The 18672-nt window shown below is 35.1% G+C and overlaps 1 protein-coding gene across 2 annotated transcripts in view; it reads left to right on the top strand.

Moving 5' to 3' along the window:
* Window positions 1-16741, top strand: part of LOC108358517 (mucin-12) — a 142750-nt gene extending 126009 nt beyond the window's left edge. Inside the window, exons 4-8 of one of the 2 annotated variants that reach the window (XR_001846789.1) lie at window positions 11769-11931; window positions 12055-12293; window positions 12398-12601; window positions 12796-13114; window positions 15720-16741. Coding sequence is in view for 1 of the 2 variants with exons in the window: in XM_017609916.1 (XP_017465405.1) it covers window positions 11769-11931; window positions 12055-12293; window positions 12398-12601; window positions 12796-13046; window positions 15720-15726 (864 nt within the window). In the remaining variant the exon portion in view is untranslated. The remainder of the gene's footprint in view (window positions 1-11768; window positions 11932-12054; window positions 12294-12397; window positions 12602-12795; window positions 13115-15719) is intronic. The other variant, XM_017609916.1, reaches the window with a different exon arrangement.
* The last annotated feature ends 1931 nt before the right edge of the window (window positions 16742-18672 follow it).

Here is an 18672-nt window from a genome sequence, read left to right as displayed (position 1 = left end):
AGCCTTAATGCGTTTAACTATCTCCATATCACACATAGAGCACATACAGTTCGTCATTCCAGCGCAGGCTGGACCAAGTGTTCTCTAGAAAGTCGCCAAAGCCTTTTTAATTTTTATTCAACATGTTCCATGTTTCTGCTCCATACAAAGGGATGAGAATGATGAAAGATTTTTAGAGCATAATTTTTCTTCTTTGAGAGACACAGATTTCCAGGCTAACATTATTGGTCTTACTTACACAGTAAAATGCACCAATAGTGATGTGCGTGGTAGGCACTCTATACCAGTACAGGACGAGTCTTTGCTTGTTGCCAGGAGGTAAATACTATGAATCGTTTTCATTCTCCAGTACACAAACTTATTTCACCTCCTTTTCTAAGCATTTTTGATGCATTGACGGCCCTGTTGCTGAGCTCAATGATGTCAATATTATCAGCGTGTCAATTTGAATCGCAGCACGAAAGTGATACCAACCTTATTATTTATTTTTTTATTTATGCTCTGCTTTAATTCATCATATTATCCGGCTTTTGTCAGAGATATAGATTATGTTCCGTAGACGGTTAGAATGTGAAAAGGTCTTGAGGTAAAACTTACCAAAATACTTTAGCAATTCGTATGAATTGGCTTACTGTCGAAGGTTTCAAAGAAGTCGTTCCAAATTTGGAGAAATTTGGGAAATATGGGGCCTTGGAGCGAGCCCTGTTATGTTATCAAAAACGCGTTTTAAGTCAACGACAACGATGTGTGTTTCTACTTGCTTGTCAAGGTGAGTCTTTTTTAAGATTTGACGCACCATGAAAATCTAGTCAATGGTGGATTTTTCATATGTTAAGCCATATCTTTATAAGATCTGAACATGAACTAACTAAGATAGAAAATTGTTTATTATATTTTTATATTTTGGTCTAAAGAGGATAATGACGAGGCCCAATCAGTTGGTTTATTGGGAAGGCTTATTCCACGGTTATTTGTACAAACAGCAGGATCTCCCATCTTTGATGTCGTACAACATACAATGAGACTCCAAACTTGTGACATCAATTAATCTAGTACATACATATCTAGGGTAGATGCCTATAGTAAAATTCACGGGTTTTTGTGGTTTTAAAGACTCATTAAGCCTGTCTAACAATGTCTTGGTCTAATGGTTGTACTTGAATTACTTCAGAGAAAAGTTATCCACCTATCTAGTATACGATTTCATATTTTAATAAATACTTCTGCTTGCTTGTTGAATATTTTCAACAACTCTTGTTAAATTCTTTTTGGTTGTTGGTAATTCTGTTGTCGATTAAAATTTAGCGAAGGGATTTCAACAATCCCATTGCTAGTTAAACTTTCGTTTCCAATCTATTTATTAAATCCCGCTGTGTAATAGAACATAGATAAGTTCTCTTCGAACATCACCCAAAGAGCTCCAAAATGTTTGGAAATAATGCTATCAATAATATCCTAATAAAACTTATCATTTGTCAAATAAGATTCCTGTCAGGCACGAGTAAGTAAATAATGCTAAAAATATACATACATCACTGAGCTGCACTGCATTCTTTACCATAAGCTTAAGCAAAATAAAATCTCATACAAGAAGTCGCTGGTCACTCAAATCAATAAATAAATAAATGTTATACTTTATCACTCAGAAAATATGCGTAATTCCAATAGAATGTTGGAGAAACGTGCCGAGCATAACAAAGACTAAGGCAATGCTGGCCAAATGGGACTTCTTCTTACCAATGTGTCAAATATATCCGCAAGTATTCATATGTGCTAACATAGTTTACTGGAGCACTTGGCAAGTCAGAATGGACGCCAATGGCAAAAGCACGCACGCCAAGTAAGTTTTTGCTTAGTATTCATAAGGATAACTGGACAGCATAGCAGAATAACAAAAACAACAGCAAATGGCAGAAGCAAACAATGATAATAACTCGTTAGTGTTGTTGTTAGGAGAGCAAAATCATATTTATTTTAGCATAAATGGAAATTGCAAACAGCCAACTAGTCAACTAGTAGTAGTGCTAGCCAGAGACGTATTTATGACCCATGGACCCCCAGGTGTATTCTGTGACAAACTGTGATCTCGGATCATCCTCCAGTTATTACTTTTCTAAGGCTGTTGTCTGGACATTTTTTTATTTGCTTTCAAAATTAGGAGATCTCAGTGTTAAGATAGTTTATAATTTTTTTTTTCTTTTTTATGTATCACGAAAGAGAAAATATAATAAGTACTTATAGTGTCGGACAAATTAATAAGTTGGCGACATTTTGACAAGTTTTGATTATTTTTCTTTTGTTTGTTGAATGTTTATTAAAGAAAAACTCATTGTCTGACAAAAACCGTATAAACCCAAATTTTAAACTTTCTACAAAAAGTATAAAAATTCAGTAAGTTTCATCTAATTTTTAATTAGAACTTATAGAAATAATTTTGGTATGCAGTTTTACATCCCATTGAATTTTAGTACAATAAAGTGCAAATTTGAAGTTACTAAAAAAACGCGTTTGATTTTTGGCAATTTTTTTTTTTTTTGTTTGGTGTTAGTGACACGCATTTCCGTCTATTTATTTAAACACATTTTTTGATTTCTTTTATCACATACTTTTTAATGTCGGAAAATTTTTTTCCCTCTTAAAACTAAAAAAAATTATGACGAACAAAAAAACTCCTCAAAAATAAGAATATGTGGTAATTTTCAGACCAAGTGTGGTAGATGTGGTACACGCTCAAAAAAGTGGTAGATCTACCACAATGTGGTAGAAGGTCGAGCACTGGTTGTGCTACTTACAATTTGAATCGCCTTCGATTAGGGAACTCAGCATGGCATTGAATAATTTTTGCCACTTTTCAGTATTTATGTTTTTCATCTAGCGCGGGCCCCTTAGGCTAGCGACTATGTTAACTATGGTAAGGTCCAGCACTGGCGCTCGCTTTTTTCGCATTTATTTATATGTATGTATGTAGTAAATACCATATATTTACATATATTTTGAAAATATTATTCCTAAAAAAAAACCTAGACATTTTCCAAGCTCGTTTGATCATCCAACGAAGCGAAAGCGTGTGATAAAATTGAAAAGGGTGTATGAGCGCTTTCTTGCTACAATAAAACTTAAAAATAAGAAAAAAAATATTACAGTGTGCCTTATGTCCACCACTGTCACTACATAAATACATACATATGTCCGTATGTACATATTTACAACAGCTTCAGATTCCAGACTAATGGACGAACGTGGAACGAGATTGCATACTGATCCAGCTTGCACCATATGTGCATATTAATACAAATGCATACATATATGTATGTTCCTAGGTACATAAATAAATTTGCTGCAGGAAAAACTGTTCACATCGACGTGCGAGTCATAGTATGTTGGTGCAGCAGTTATGCGAAAAATAATATAAGAAGAAAGAAATATAGAAAGAGAAAATAAAAATAAAAATAAAGAAAAATCTGCACATATTTTAATATGCAATGTGCCTCAGTCAACAAGGACAACTCAAAGCGACCACTGATGGAAGAAATAAAAGAGTGGAAGCAAGCAAGAATAAAAATGATATCCTTTACAAATTGTCCCCCTTATATGTAGGTATGCAGATATACATATATGTACATATATACAGATGCGTGCATCCACATACGGAAGGCGCGCGTCTCGCCTAATACTAGAAAATCGGTCAGCAAGCGTAAAGTGGGACATGCTAGCACGCGTTTAGCATTTTATAGTGACTAAAAAAAAAATAAACAAGAAGAAAACAGCTTAACTCAAGCAACACATGGCTGAGCAGTAAGAAGCATATTACGTGCCACACGACATTCACCGGTCAGGATTTACTGATTGCCTCAGTGACCAACACACTTTGGGGTAATGCCAGCGGTCGTTGGCAAGCGTTGGCTCCGCTGCGGTTGCAATGACCGCGCTGGCATAATGTGTGGATCTCAGCTGAATGGCTTTAAACTTTAGTGCTATTGTTGCTTAGCTAAATACATATTTAAGCACATCATTCTTAGATATACACTTACATACATAAAGGCGTATGGAATAGTTATGTGTGTCGCATTGTTTTAACTTTGACCACTCGCCGTCTAATTTTTTTAATTTTTTATTTTCGTTGTTTACACTTGCAGGATGACAAAAGTTCTTATTTCAAGCTACCGCACAGTGGTCGAAGATGCAATGTTTTACGCGAAAACTTAGAAGAACTGCTACGATTTTAATAAAACTGTAGTATTTTTGCAATGCTAAATCCGAATGTGCGATAAAATTTATAGTTTCACAGTTCACAGCTGTCAAATAAACTGTCAATTTCTCCAAAAATAAATACATCTCTTTGAAAGTGCCACTTATTAAATAACTTCAAAAACGAAGGAGGTTATCAGTTTGGCGGAATATTTTTTTTTTTTACGTTAACCGATTTCTATAATTCTTCTTTCTACCTAAGGGGTGGTTCTATACTAATTTCGTTTAGATCCGATCATTGGATCATGAAGAAATTAACAATACTCTTAAATTTGTATATGAGAATTGAAGTCGGTTTGGTTTTTTGCTTAAAAATTACTTGTTTGATTTCTAGACGCGGGGATCAAGAATTGTATATCAAATTAAAACTTTGATGGTTGACAGCTGTAAAATGGGCTGTATATATTTCTTTTATATGGAACTCTCCGAATTTATTTCACTTTTCTGTGTGAACATGATGTCTTATAATAAAGAACGAATACAAACAAAACAAAAACTACAACAAAAATGATTGCTTTATTACAAAAAAAAATCCGAAATTCCTCTGTCACGGGTGGTACAGTGTTTGTCACGGATGGAATACGTACGAATTTGTATACGAAAATGAGCTTTTAGTGTGTTTCCATATCATATATTAGTTATAAAAAATATATGGAGCCAAGTAGGCATTCAATTCACTAACGTTTTATCTTATTATAGTGCCTTTTGTATAGAAAAAAAAAAATGCCTCAACACGATTTCCTTGCGTCTTGACATTTTAACTTTTACATATTTAAATTTAATGAGTCATAAAACTGCTTACCTAGAATTTTTCTCAAAATTCTGAACAAAAAGTTTATAATTTTTGGGTAAATGTGGATTTATGTGGTTATGTGGTTATGTAATATGTTAGACTTTTATAAAAAAAAAACTATAATCATTAAATAAGCGAAACAAAAAACTAAAACTGGTCAGTATGTCTCTCAACTTAATCAGCTGACTACAAGGGTAGGTAATGGGCAAGTCCGCGCTTCCCCTCCTCCTCTGCGTCCACCTCAGCAAACAAATAAAGCTTATCAGCCCTGTAAACCTACCTCTGACAGCTGTCCCACTCGTAGCTGTCACGGGTGGGACATGCTTCACTGTTGAATTATTCTTATCTAACTATGTGGAAACGAAAATGCAATTGTGGCAAACATTTGCAATGATATTGATATTGATAGATTTTTGTTTATCAAAATAGATTATTTATTTTGTAAAAAGGAAAATCGTCGAGTATTCGAGAACAAAACTTAGTAATACAATCAATAATTTGCTAGTTTTAAAAATAGTTTGATCTAATTATTATTTTTTTCCCGAATCATTGGATATTTAGTAAAAATCCTGTAAATTGATTTGCTAGGGTTTAAAATGGAAACAATTTTTAACTGACTTCCAAAAAGGGAGGAGGTTATCAGTTCGTCGGAATAATTTTCTTTTTTTTATGTATGTTACCGCATAACTTTGGACCACGTCAACCGATTTCGATATTTCTTTTTGCATTGGAAAGGTAGTAATTGAAGTCGGTTTTGTATTTTGCTTAAAAATTACTTGTTAATTTCGCAATTTGAATTCGTAGTCAATTAGTCTGCAGTAGCAGTTTAATTATTCAAAAATATTTTCCGTCAATTGGAGAGAAAAAACATTTTCTTATTTCGATTAAAATAGTTTTCTGAACAGCATGGCACCATTTTTTCCTGTGTGGAATTTTTTCCACCTTACGTGCTATATTGACTGACTGTATGTTCTATTTACCGTTTTTTTGGTAGGAAGTAATTTTCGGACAAATTATTAAAATTCTATTTGTTTTCACGTCACATCAAAAGATGGCAATTTTTTCCGGTTCACAGGCGGATCGTCTTCAATATATTGCCGTCCAAATCATAAAAGCAGCAATCGCAATGAGATTCCTATGTAGCTAATCACTTTCTTACTTTGGACAGCAGTATATATGCTTATTATTATTTTTCTCATCTAAATGTTACACCAGCAAAAATAAATTGTAATGGGGGAGGGTAGGGGCCCACAAGCCAAATTTCCCTCCCCGGGCCCGGATTTCCTCTCTACGGTAATTTATGATTTTCATTGGCCACATTGTCTACCCACCAGTTTTGGTCGAATAAATACTTTTTTTTGATATATGCATACAACCTAAGAGGAATCACTGAGTTAACCATTTGCTTAAAATGTTGATTTTCGATATATATTATATTATATAAGTATGATAAAACTTTTTTTATATGGTAGAAATTATAGAAATAGAATTCTATTTAAAAAATTTAAAATTTTGTTCAACATTTGATAAAATTTGTCGAATTTATAAATCTTACACAAAGTTTGAAACTTTCGGTTAATTGGCTTTCGTTGAATTATGAACTATATTTTTGCAAAGGAAGTATATAAATAATAAGTAAAGATATATATAATTGTGGAATCTTTTAAAGAAGTCGTTAAACTACTTCAAACTACCTACACGTGTATCTTGAAAGAATATTCACGGATCACATGACTTGATCAAAAAATCTTCTTGAGATGCAATTTTTTTAAAGAAATCAAATATAGAGAGATTTTTCTCAACAAAACTCACTCGAAAATTCAAGCTCAACTTCCACCTAAGTAAAATGCAACTTTTGCAGCGAAACTTAAATAAAATAGCTGTAAATACTTAACACAATAAAAATAAAATAAACTAAATGCAACAACTGCTGACAAAAGTAAACACTTGGCTGACCGCCACTAACTCTACCAGCAACACAGCTTTCATATTGTGTTCCTCTGACTTTATCTGCCATGCTGTTTGCGAACTTTAAAAAATTTGCTGACTCATTCTAACATCTGGTCGAGCAAACACTTTTAATGTACTTGTTATTGCTTTTGTTGCTGGCGCCTGCCCCTGACAGTGATGGAGTGTCGAGGCAGAGCTAAGTTCAAACATTTCTGCGATTTTTAGAGAGGTTTTCTGTAAGTGTGTGTTACTATTGTTTGATTAAAAGTTTTCGTCATGGCAACTGATTTTAAATGACCAGAATAATTAGAGAATTTGCGGATAATAAACTACTGACTGTTAAAAACTAAGGTGGACCCTTAGCTCTCTGGCGAACCAGATACTGCAGGCCATCCTCGTGTTCTCCTTCTTATTTGGCGTTATAACCGCCTAAGCGATTTTGGCCGACCTCAACAAAGCAAGCCAGTCGTTTCTCTTCTGTGCCAACTGACGCCAATTGGAAATGCCAAGTGAAGCCGAGTCCTTCTCCACTTGGTCTTTCCATCGCAGTGGAGGCTCCCTATTCCTGTGCTACCACTAGCGGGTTCCGAGTTGAATACTTTCAGAGCTGGAACGTCGGAGTCCATTCGAACTACATGGCCACGCCAGCGGCGCCGCTGTATTTTGCCCATGTCGTTGTAAAACTCACACAGCTCATCGTTCCATCGTCTGCTGGACTCCAAGAGCCGCTTCATCGGATGTTGTCATTGTCCATGTTTGTGCACCATATACCAACGCGGGCATGATGAATGACTTATTAACCACTGGGTTACGGAAATTGGACTTATACATAGTTAATGCGGACAGAACCGAGTAATAAGAAGAGCTGGGCCGGAATATCTGAGATATATCGGATAAATCCTAACATTACTATTATCTAGTACACTGATTGCTCATTCACTGATACCGGGATAGGTGTAGTTAGACCGAGGTTGATATACTCGCAACTTATGGGAAAGCATATGACCATTTTGCAGGCTGAAACGTACGTTATAGAAAGATGCGTGGACTTTAATCAGAACATTTCAATCGTAACTGGCAGTCAAGCGGCTATTAAGGCTTTCAGATCTCATCAGGTAACATCTAAACTGGTCGGAACAATGGAACTTGGGTTCCCTGGATTTCGGGACATATTGGTATTCAAAGGAAAGAATATTGCAGATAAATTTACGAAAAAAGGGGCATCATCCCTTTCATCGGCCCAGAACCCTTGTGTGGCATAGAAAAAGGGGCACTCCCGTCCCTGGCATGGATGAGGGAAGAAGCTCAAAGAAATCGCTGCTGGGACAATTTACTAGTTCAAAAATAACTTAAGAATTATTGCAAGACATCTGATAAGACACTGCAGGCTAAACTATCACCTCACTAATCTGGGAATTCGTTCGCAGAAGCGATGCAGATTTTACAGAATAGATATCGAAATTGCAAAGCAGATCTTGGAAAGGTGTCCTATACTGATGCACAAACGGAAAATGCACCTATTTTAACTTTTAATAACCGAGAGTATTGCGAAATTAACTGATTTAATAGACACACTATAAATCCATTAAGGGTTCGAAATAAACCTTAAGGTCGCAGTACTTTATCCCCAAAAATAATAATAATAATGCGGGGATGAGACTGACTTAGTACTATTCACTCGGATACACAAGATTCCTGTCTGGAATACCCGGAATTATGGGAGACTACTTTACAACCAAAGCTAAGCAAACAAAGTACTTTCAAATCATGCTGGACAGAAAAATGTCGGCGACGCTTAATCTGGAGGAGCGGATAAAGCAGAAGGGTAGGTCGGAAGACTTGAGGAGCTAGTCATCTTGACGTCTTACTTGAGACGGACTTACGGCAAATCAAACAATCGTACGATCTGATCATGTACCACTAGACAGACTGTGTGGTATACACGTGCACTGGGCATACATACATGGGTTACATGGACTATGTATAGATCATAGGATAGGAAACCTGCTGGTTTATTGTTATCAATAAGAAGAACACTCTTCTAGCAGCGCATGCATTCAAACTGCAGAGGCCTAATTAAAGACACAAAGTATAGGGAGCACAAATGTTATAAGGGAACCTATTTGTGAGAGTCCAGGCAAAGATTCGATCAGCTACATGACCTATAATCAGCAATCGACAAAAGAACTGAAATTTTATTTAACAGGCTTATGAGCAACGGTTCATTGGTTGTTAGTGTATTTGGTAATACTGCAACCTTCCTTCTCTGGCTTAGTGAGCCCTTGACTGAATAGTCAACGTATTTAGTCCCAGAGCCTAAAAAAAAAAAATCATCATTTATATACTCGTATATAAGTATATTGTGTGGTCCATATAGTTTTTTTTTTTTTTAGTCATACTATTTTGACAGTTACAGCTCTTTCCAGCTTGAACAACGTGCAAATGAAGTGCGCAACGAATTTGCTCGAAAAATCGTATTTTCTGATGAAGCGCTATTTCATCTCGGCGTCTATGTTAACACGAAAAACTGCTGCTTCTGAGGAACGGAAAACCCGCACGTCATCGTCGGGAAGCCAATGCATCCTCAGGTAGTGATAATTCGGTGCGGTGGCAATATTTGCCCATTTTTCTTGGAAATTACTGCTGGAAACACCATTTCGATCAACGGTCAGCGCTACAGACACATGCTAAACGATTTTTGTGGCCGAAAATTGAAAACATGGTTGCCTTTTTTAAGATATTTGCCTTTTTTTGCCTTTTCTACCTTTAAAAAAGTGATTATAGCATTTGCAATTTTTTTTTAAAGATTAAAAAATATACACATGCCCATGCGGCTTATAGAAGCACAGGGTCCTCTTGCCAAATTGGTGTTGAAAAAATTCAAAGCCGTTTTCTCAGCTAACGTAGGCTTGAAGACAATAAGGGGTGTGGATAAAATTGTAAAGGGCGAGGAAAACGCCCTTATTTCTGATAATACGAACGTTTCAAACGTTCCATATTTAAATTGAGCTCCACTTGTATCAACTTACGTCGAGCGCACATTTAGTACATTCAAGGCTTTTCTTCGCGAAAATCGAATGAAAATGCTGCCAGAAAACTTCAAAATGCATCTTGTGGTTCAATGTTACTACAACTATACAGATTAAAGTTTTATGAGTTAGAAACTCGAAAGGATTAAATAGTCAAAGATTCAAAGTACAAATTTTTCATATAATGAAACTAGTTCATAGTTTTTCTCTTTTTACTTGTAATATAAGCATTTCTAAAATAAATGTCATTTTTGATTGTTCTTCGTATTTTCTGTCTTTTTTTAGTGCCTTACTTTGCTTTTTTTGCAATACCATTTTTTCCCCCTTTTCCTGCCTTTTTCGCTATTTTATTTTGCCTTTTCCAGCCTATTTCGTTACTTTTTTTTGCATTTTTATAGGTTTTTAGGTCCTAAAAATCCGTTCCCTGGTAACAAATAAAACATCATCAGCCGTGCTGCCGTTATTCCTGTTTATCTTTTGCAGTTTGAACTTTTTTCCTGCCATCGGTTTGGCGTTTTAACGCCACGCGGGTTTAATAGTTCTATAATAAAAAGTGAACAATTTTGATTTGACAAAAAAAAAAAACTCGATAAAGCTTGCTTTCTATTTTTGAAGAAAAAGCTAAAATGCAAATCCAAACCGATATTATTGTATGCCGAAAGTAATCAGTAAAATGTGCTATATATTTTTTGAAATATTTACTACGAAAAAGTTAAGTTTTCCATGCTTGTACCTACTGTTGAACCTGAAATTGCTGAAAAATTGCGAAAAGTAATGAAAAGATACTTTAAGTCCCAAACAATCATGAAGCCATCCGGAGAAAAGAAATTTCTTCGAAAATTCACAAATCTCAAAAATTTTTTTCGGAAACATCCCGAAAAGTTTCGAATAAAATATGAAAATCCCCAACAAAATAATCCGAACAGTCGCAAGAAAATGCCGGACAATCCTAAAAAATCCGCAAATTTTAGTAAGAAAAGATAAATTTAAAATAGCATAAACACCAAAACGAATTTTTTTCTTGTATAGAAACCAAATTTAATTTTTAACCAGCTGCCATGTTGCACTATGCTGTATGGTTCCAAATTGACTTGTTAGCTTTGTTGTTGTTTTAGTGAGTTTTTAACATTGTAAACAGTTGGCGAAAATTGCATTTGCAAAATGTTGGGCTTTACAATTACTGCTGATGGCCAAGTTATTCTACAGCCAACTGCTTCTTACCCACGCCACTTACGTGCCAGTCCTTTCTTTCCCGCTCGCAATAGGCTATGCTGCTACATATGTACACACATACATATAACCCCACAAGCGCAGCGCAGCAGCTTAGCAACTGAAGTTCTTCCAACGGAAGCCGGAATATCCGGTTTTTGGATTTTTTATGCCGCAAGTTTTATAAAAAATTTTGTACTTTTTCCGCTTTGCAAAAGTTGTGAAATTACTTGCATCGTATGTGGCATAGTACAGCAGGCATAAGACATCTCCTAACTGCATCCTTTGCTTCGCCGCAATTAGATTGTTAGTTTGTGTCCACAGATTTGTTGTTGTTGTCGTTTTCCCTTGCCATACAAACTAAAAAGTTTTAAATTTTTAATGGCCATCACTGGAGCATAATTGCAGGCGCCACTTTGCAATTCAATTTGGACTAATGTTATTCGTGTTGTTGCTACATACTTTTATGACTAAACACTAATTTGGCGCCGCTCACTCACACATTTTTTTTCTCTCTCTCTCTCTTTGCCCCTTTGCAGTGCATGAAGGCCTATGTGGATTTTGAAATAACCGAAGGCGCCTACGAGATCTCGTGTCCCGATGCCCAATGCCCGGCGCAAGGCATTATGACACTACCCGAAATCGCCAACCTAACGACGACCAACTTGATGAAGAAGCACCATCGATATCGACTCAACAAAGGTATGCTAACATATTTTGTTTTCATACATATTATTCCTATAAAACAAGCACACCATTAAATTAATAAAAACATAATAATAATAATAATAATCTTCCTTGCACACCTTTTTGTACGCTCACCAGAAATCGAAATGGACAAGACGCGCACCTGGTGTCCGCGCGCTGGCTGCGAAACCGTTTGTCACGTCGGCGTTGGTCCACATTCCGATGCCACACCATCGACCTCGACAGGTGCTGGTGGTGGTGGTGGCGGCCCTCCGGGCGCTGCTTTCACTGACACGCATGGCACGCACGCACAGCCACTCTGCGCCGTTCAGTGTCCGTCGTGTAAGGATGAATTCTGCTCGTCCTGCAAGAAAGCGGTTAGTACACACACAGCTCTTTATTTTCGTGAATTTCTTGCTAATTTCTGTCTGTCCCTTTTGGTTCACTTATAATTTGTTACTTTTACTTTTTACCACTGCAGTGGCATCCAAATCTGACTTGTGAGGAGAATAGTCGTCGTTTGGTGGCGGACGGTCAGGATGACATTGGTATACCCTTCGACAATGACCTCATCAAGTGCTGTCCCATGTGTGCTGTGCCCATCGAAAAGGATGAGGGTTGTGCGCAGATGATGTGCAAACGTTGCAAGCACGTCTTCTGCTGGTACTGTTTGGCCAGTTTGGATGTAAGTATGCGGCGTACAAAAATTAAATATTTACACAAGCAATTTTGTGCGCACATTTTGCCAAATTTTCCACATTTTCAAAATTACCCAAGTTGATTGTGAAATAAGCGCTATTAAGTATCTACATAGAAGCTAGAGTGTTATGTGCGTAGTGTGCTTAATGTTTATTACTCTATATTGTTGTTATCTTGCAGGACGACTTTCTGTTGCGTCACTACGATCGTGGGCCATGCAAGAACAAACTTGGACATTCCCGTGCCTCGGTGGTGTGGCATAGAGCGCAAGTGATTGGTATTTTTGCCGGTTTCGGTATATTGTTGTTGGTTGCCTCACCGCTACTGCTATTGGCAGCACCCTGTATTATATGTTGTAAATGCCGCAGTTGTAGCGGTGCAAGAATCGATGAAGGCGATGCCGAATTGGACGAAGCGACAGCGTTACAGAGGTAAGGGTAATAATATACCATTTGCTTTGAGTTGGGATATATGTAGGCCAGGATAAGGAAATAAAAAGGTCATTTTAAATTACAGAATTGCCATCAAAAAGTTAAATTACAAAAACTACGAAATCGGTATAAAATTTTTTATTGATTTGATACACGCCAACCGGAAAAAAAAACTAGCAGTTAATATGAAGGCGGACTCCAAAGATAGTTGCGGTCTTTCTAAATAATGTTCAATGAGATATCTATCAAAAATAGCTGTAATCGAACCATAAATATAGACTTTCTGGAAACCGCGACACCAGCACCATCTAGCGAGTATTTCTAATCACACCTACAGCATACCGTTTTACTATCATAAAAAATGGGCCATATTTAATGATTTTCTAGTAGCTCGGCTCTAGCGCCATATAGTGAATCCATTTTTAAGTATAGCTCATCAAACCGGCAAAACAGATTTTTAATTTCATCAAAATCGGACTGTAAACACAGATCTTATTAATCCAGCAGATTAATTTTTCGTAAATGTTGATGTTTTAAAATCATAAAAATTCCTTTACTTGCTTTGAGTGCACTGTAAGCGAGTCCAAAGCCATAATTTTCGCTTGAGTAGCAAAGTAAGTGTTTACCTCCCATTCGAATGCTCAACAATTGAACAGCTAATCGACTGCTTCCTTAAGACCATCTATCTCTGTTTGGAAAACACTACAACGATTTAGAGGCCGAAATTTGAGGTTGATGAAGAGCTCCCTACAAGACATCCCTCCACCTCCCATACATATATAAGTTCACAGTGTCTTCTGCGAACCCCACCTCTGCTTTCCGTCCACTCGTCCCTGGAGGAGATTTTCGCGGAGAAAGTTCTCAATTAGACAGTCTACACACGCGGTCATCGAAGTTATGTATACGGCATAAAGCCAAAGCCCCCAAGAATGTCCAAACGTTAAGGCAGTTGTGCCCAGGGCCGTTAAGTTTGAATGCATCCCTTACTGCAGCAGCCTTACCTACGATGTCGGAGGGGTGTATGTTAAGCAGCACGCAAGGACCGTTTTCTTGAATGTCTGTTAAATTTATCTTCCCGTTACACATCGTTATCGAGGTTACCGACTGCCCTTTTATGTGCATGCGCATGCGACCCAGCTTTCTTCGCAGCATGCGACCCAGATCTCTTCGCAACACATTATAGGCTTCATTACGGTTTTATGTAGCGAGGATATATCCTAAGTAGAGAGGTCATAACTCTTATAAATTTCCCCTCGCTCTTGCAGCAGTAGAGAGATACTTACTCTCTTTACAAAAGGTAATTCGATTTAGAGCCTAAAAATGGATATAGGATAGGTACATCAGAGTGGTCCAGAAATGCATGTGAAAAAGTAAAGTCGGAAGTTAATGCTGCCACCCCCTAGGATTGTTCTATACCGACCTATACCCATATATTTTTCAAAATATTCTTTTATTTAAAAAAAAATAGGGAGTGCTCAAAGCGCTCACACTTTTTTATGTATTTTATATGGGTAAAAAAAAACGTTTCGAAGAAATAGTGCAGAATTCTCGAAATATATATTTTTCGATCGGAAAACTCTTTTTCTCTTCAGGAAATTCCCAATAATAATACCCAGTTGTTTCTTTAGCCATTTTTTCATGGCAACTATATTTTATTGGTCCGCCAAAACCCCAGAAAATGCAATGGCGGGACCAATAAAGTAGTATTAAAAAATGGTTAAATAAACGATTGGATATTATTATTGAAAGTCTGCCGAAGAACCACAGTTTTCCGATAGAAAAATTTTAATTTCAAGAATTTTATACCATTTCTACGACAAGTTGTTTTCCCCCATATAAAATACATGGAAAACTTTGAGCGCTTTGAGCGACCTCTAAATAGGGGTATATTTTTCGGTATAGAACAATCCTAGTGGGTGGCGTCATTAAAATTCCGACTTTACTGTTTTTGGACCACTCTAATATACATATGTACATATATAAATAGATTTTCCTTATTTGTGCCGGCTAGGCCATCTGTGTAAAAAAATGTGTTTGAACGCCACGCTGTCCGATATGATTGCACCAATTTTCCTTCGCACCTATTTCTTTATAACCTCGCACCCAATAGAGCTTCACCCGCCATAAGTACAGAGTTCGTCTCTTGGTGGAAAGATGTAGACCGACCCCTGTACTCCTGTTCTTGACTTCTAAGTATATTGGCTATATGCACATACATAAACCGGTTTGTCTCTGAACACCGCCAAATTGTCTGGCATTCAACTTCTTATTTACCATAAAGTATTATAGGTCGTATGACAGGCGTAAACTTCAAGTCTTACCGAGTGGGTTTCTTTATGCGAATAAGTTTACTATAGTTTACTAGTAGTAAGCGGTTAATGGCCTAATTTGGCCATTTTATTGGCTTGGTTCGTTGAAAAAAGTGAGCTGAAAAGTTGTCTCAGCTTTCCTCATAATGTCGCTTCAACGGTTGCCCCGTGTGTAGTCAGCATTATGAGCAGCTGTTTGGTGTCAGTAGCTTTGAAAGGAGTGAAAATAAAAAAAGATTTATTATATTTTAAAACTCTTTCAACATCATGGTCTGAATTGAATTTAATTTTTTTCATATAACATTATTTTAAATTTATTTCATAATTCCATTATTTAATAATTCCATTTCTTTACTTTTTTCAGTCTTTAGAAGGCGCCAACGAAACGTACACCAGAATTTGGACAACAAATTTGAAGCATTTTTAAAAGAAAACGAACAAAAATACAGAAAAGTGTATTGATGCGAAAAATATAAAGTAAAGAGCGTATACTTTTACCTATTTATTTGACTATAAAAAATATAATCTGGAATATAACACTACCACAAATGTATGTATGTAAATGTATTTATAAATAACTAATGAAATGTAAACAAATGAGCAAAGTACAGCAAAAGTTATCGGCATTAAATATTTCACTTATTTAAAATCTTTAATTTTAAAACAGCGAGGCAAAGTTCAAGCTTAGAATGCTGATTTAATTATTAACGAGACATTTTTTTCCAAAATACTCATTGAAATACATATGTACGCGTCAAGTATGTATAATTGTTTAGCAGAAAACTACGGGAAACTAGCAAAAGGAATTGTGATTCAGAATATTGTTTGGCGTGTAATTAAATTCGTACTGATTGATTTTGATTTATAAATCATATATACATATATATGATGCATATGTATATACTTTCATAGGTAACACACATATGTATATACATTAGGGTGCGTCATATTTAAAAATTTTTCCAACGGAATCAAAATAATTAAATTTTTGGTGCCATTTTTAAATCGGCCCTACATAGATATCAATATTTTTTCGAAAGTCTTACACCCAAACTAATGAAAAATAAAGAAGACATTTACTGCTTTATAATTAGAAAGTTTGTATAAAAATGTCACTTTATAAATTTCTTTAAATATATTTTATTTTTTATGAAAAAGGTCATTAATATGTATACGTATATTGAATTTTATACTTCCGATAGGAAAACTGTACCGATTTTTATTATTTAGTTTTTTTTTTTTTTGTACGAAGAGTGATGCACCCTAATATATGTATGTACATGCATACAAACATAAGTCGAAAAATAATTTTTCCTACAAGCGAATCATAAAATTTGATATTTTTTATGAACTTCCATCGAGATATTTTTGCACAGAGTTATTAGTAATATAGAAGATATAGATCCATAACCGCAAAAAAAAACAACGTAACCGATGACTTAGAAGCATTTCTATATCAAAAAAAAAAATAGTTTGAAAAAATTTTCGTTTTCTTGGCGGTTAGGGAGAACTTAAAATTGTAACTGAAATTAAATTTTTGTTTGGGTATACTTGAAAGATGAAAACCGTTTGAAATCCGGATAAGTAACTCTCGTTAAAATTCACGAAAAATGGTTTCCAACTAAGCAATCTAGATCATGTAAATCGTAATATTTTTTCGACAGATTTAAGCGGTTATCTTAAAATATACTAAGTTTTATAATTCCGCTGGAAAAACCACAACTTTTTTGGTGATGCACCCTAATGTACATAAGTGTATAAAGCAAATTTAACTAAAATTGTTTAAGTCGTAGCGAAAGACTTTTGTTTTTCGATTAATGTACTCATAATTATTTAGGCAAATGAGACGATGGAGTTATGCTAATAAATGCAGAGTATTGTAAGCGAAGTATAAGATATTAATTATCCATTATTTTTTACAATTGGCATGTTAATACATAGATATGTATGTCGATAGTTTACTGTTGCTTGATTCAAGGTTTTGTGGTGAAGTTGTTGTACTTATACCCATTTAAGAAGTTCATAAACGAAATTGTTTTGCATATTCACTCAAATACCCGTTAATAACGTCTAAATGACATAGTTAAAAACAGCTGAAATAAACAAACAAAAAACACAGAAGAAGCATTAAAGCTATAAATAACCAAGTACGTTTGTATGTATGTATATGAATGTAAAAGTAAAATCTTTTATGTAAATGTATATATGCGTATGTATAGTAAGTTGGGTATGCATTATGCGTTAACTAAATTGTGATATTTACAGTGATTCGATTTGTAATAAATATTTTTTTTTGTTTCGTTACGTATTTCTTAGAAATCGATTACTCAAAAGCAAAAAAAAAATTAAGAAAACAAAACATGGTAGAATTATTTGCTTAGTAAATGAGAAAATGGGCAAACACTTGTAAAATATATGTACATAAATAAAACGAACACAAACGAAAATGGAAATAAGCTCACAAAAGCTGATAAAAGCTAGCTCAGAAGCAAAACAAAAAAACGCTTAGTACAACCCCGGCTTGAGAGAATTTTTGTCTTCAAATAGAACTTTGCTAATTGCTAAAGCACTTTGTATGTACCAATTACATATGTAAACATGTGCTTTACGGTGGTCCTTAAAAATATCAGTATCATAATTTTGTATGGGAGCCCTTTATTTTGTTCTACGTACAAACTAGAAATATTCAAGAAAGTTTCAAAATTTTAAACAAGTTAGCAGGGTTTGAAAAAATGTTATTATTTTGAACAGCGAAAATTCAAAAAAAAAAAAAAAACAAATACCTGAAATCAAAGACCTCAACTGGTATGATCTTTGTAATAAAAATCATAACTTAACCCTTAAATTTGGAATTCCATTTTCGCTATTAAATTTAAGTATGATTTTAAAATATTTTCAATCCAGAGTAATGCTTATTTTGTACTTTTATTTTTCCGATAAATTTTTAATTTCAATTTTTTGGATCATATTATCTAGCCAAAAAGCAAAATTTCTTTCTAGGAACATTTCTGCATCAAAAATACAATTTTGAAAAAAAATTCACCTACATATTTTTGGCGGTTAGGCCTCGTTATATCCGTTATTTTCAGATTGAATTTTTTACATCACAAAAGACTTAAATCGGCCAAAAAAAGGCAGTATCCTTTATAACGTTTAAAGTTTATTGAAGAAAAAATCCAAAATAACGATTATTGTTTATAGAAAAAAATAAAAATCACAAACTAACAATTAAATTTCACCGAAAAGAATAAAAATCCAAATATAACAATAATTATTGATCCATAAAATTAAAATCAAAAAATAACGGTTAAGCAACG

This window comes from Rhagoletis zephyria, unplaced genomic scaffold (assembly GCF_001687245.7).
Source record: "Rhagoletis zephyria isolate East Lansing unplaced genomic scaffold, Rhagoletis_zephyria_1.1 Rzeph_scaffold_00266, whole genome shotgun sequence".
In the NCBI taxonomy this organism is placed as follows: Eukaryota; Metazoa; Arthropoda; class Insecta; order Diptera; family Tephritidae; genus Rhagoletis; species Rhagoletis zephyria.
Note: the sequence above shows the minus strand (reverse complement) of the source record. Positions and strands in the feature narration are given on the sequence as shown.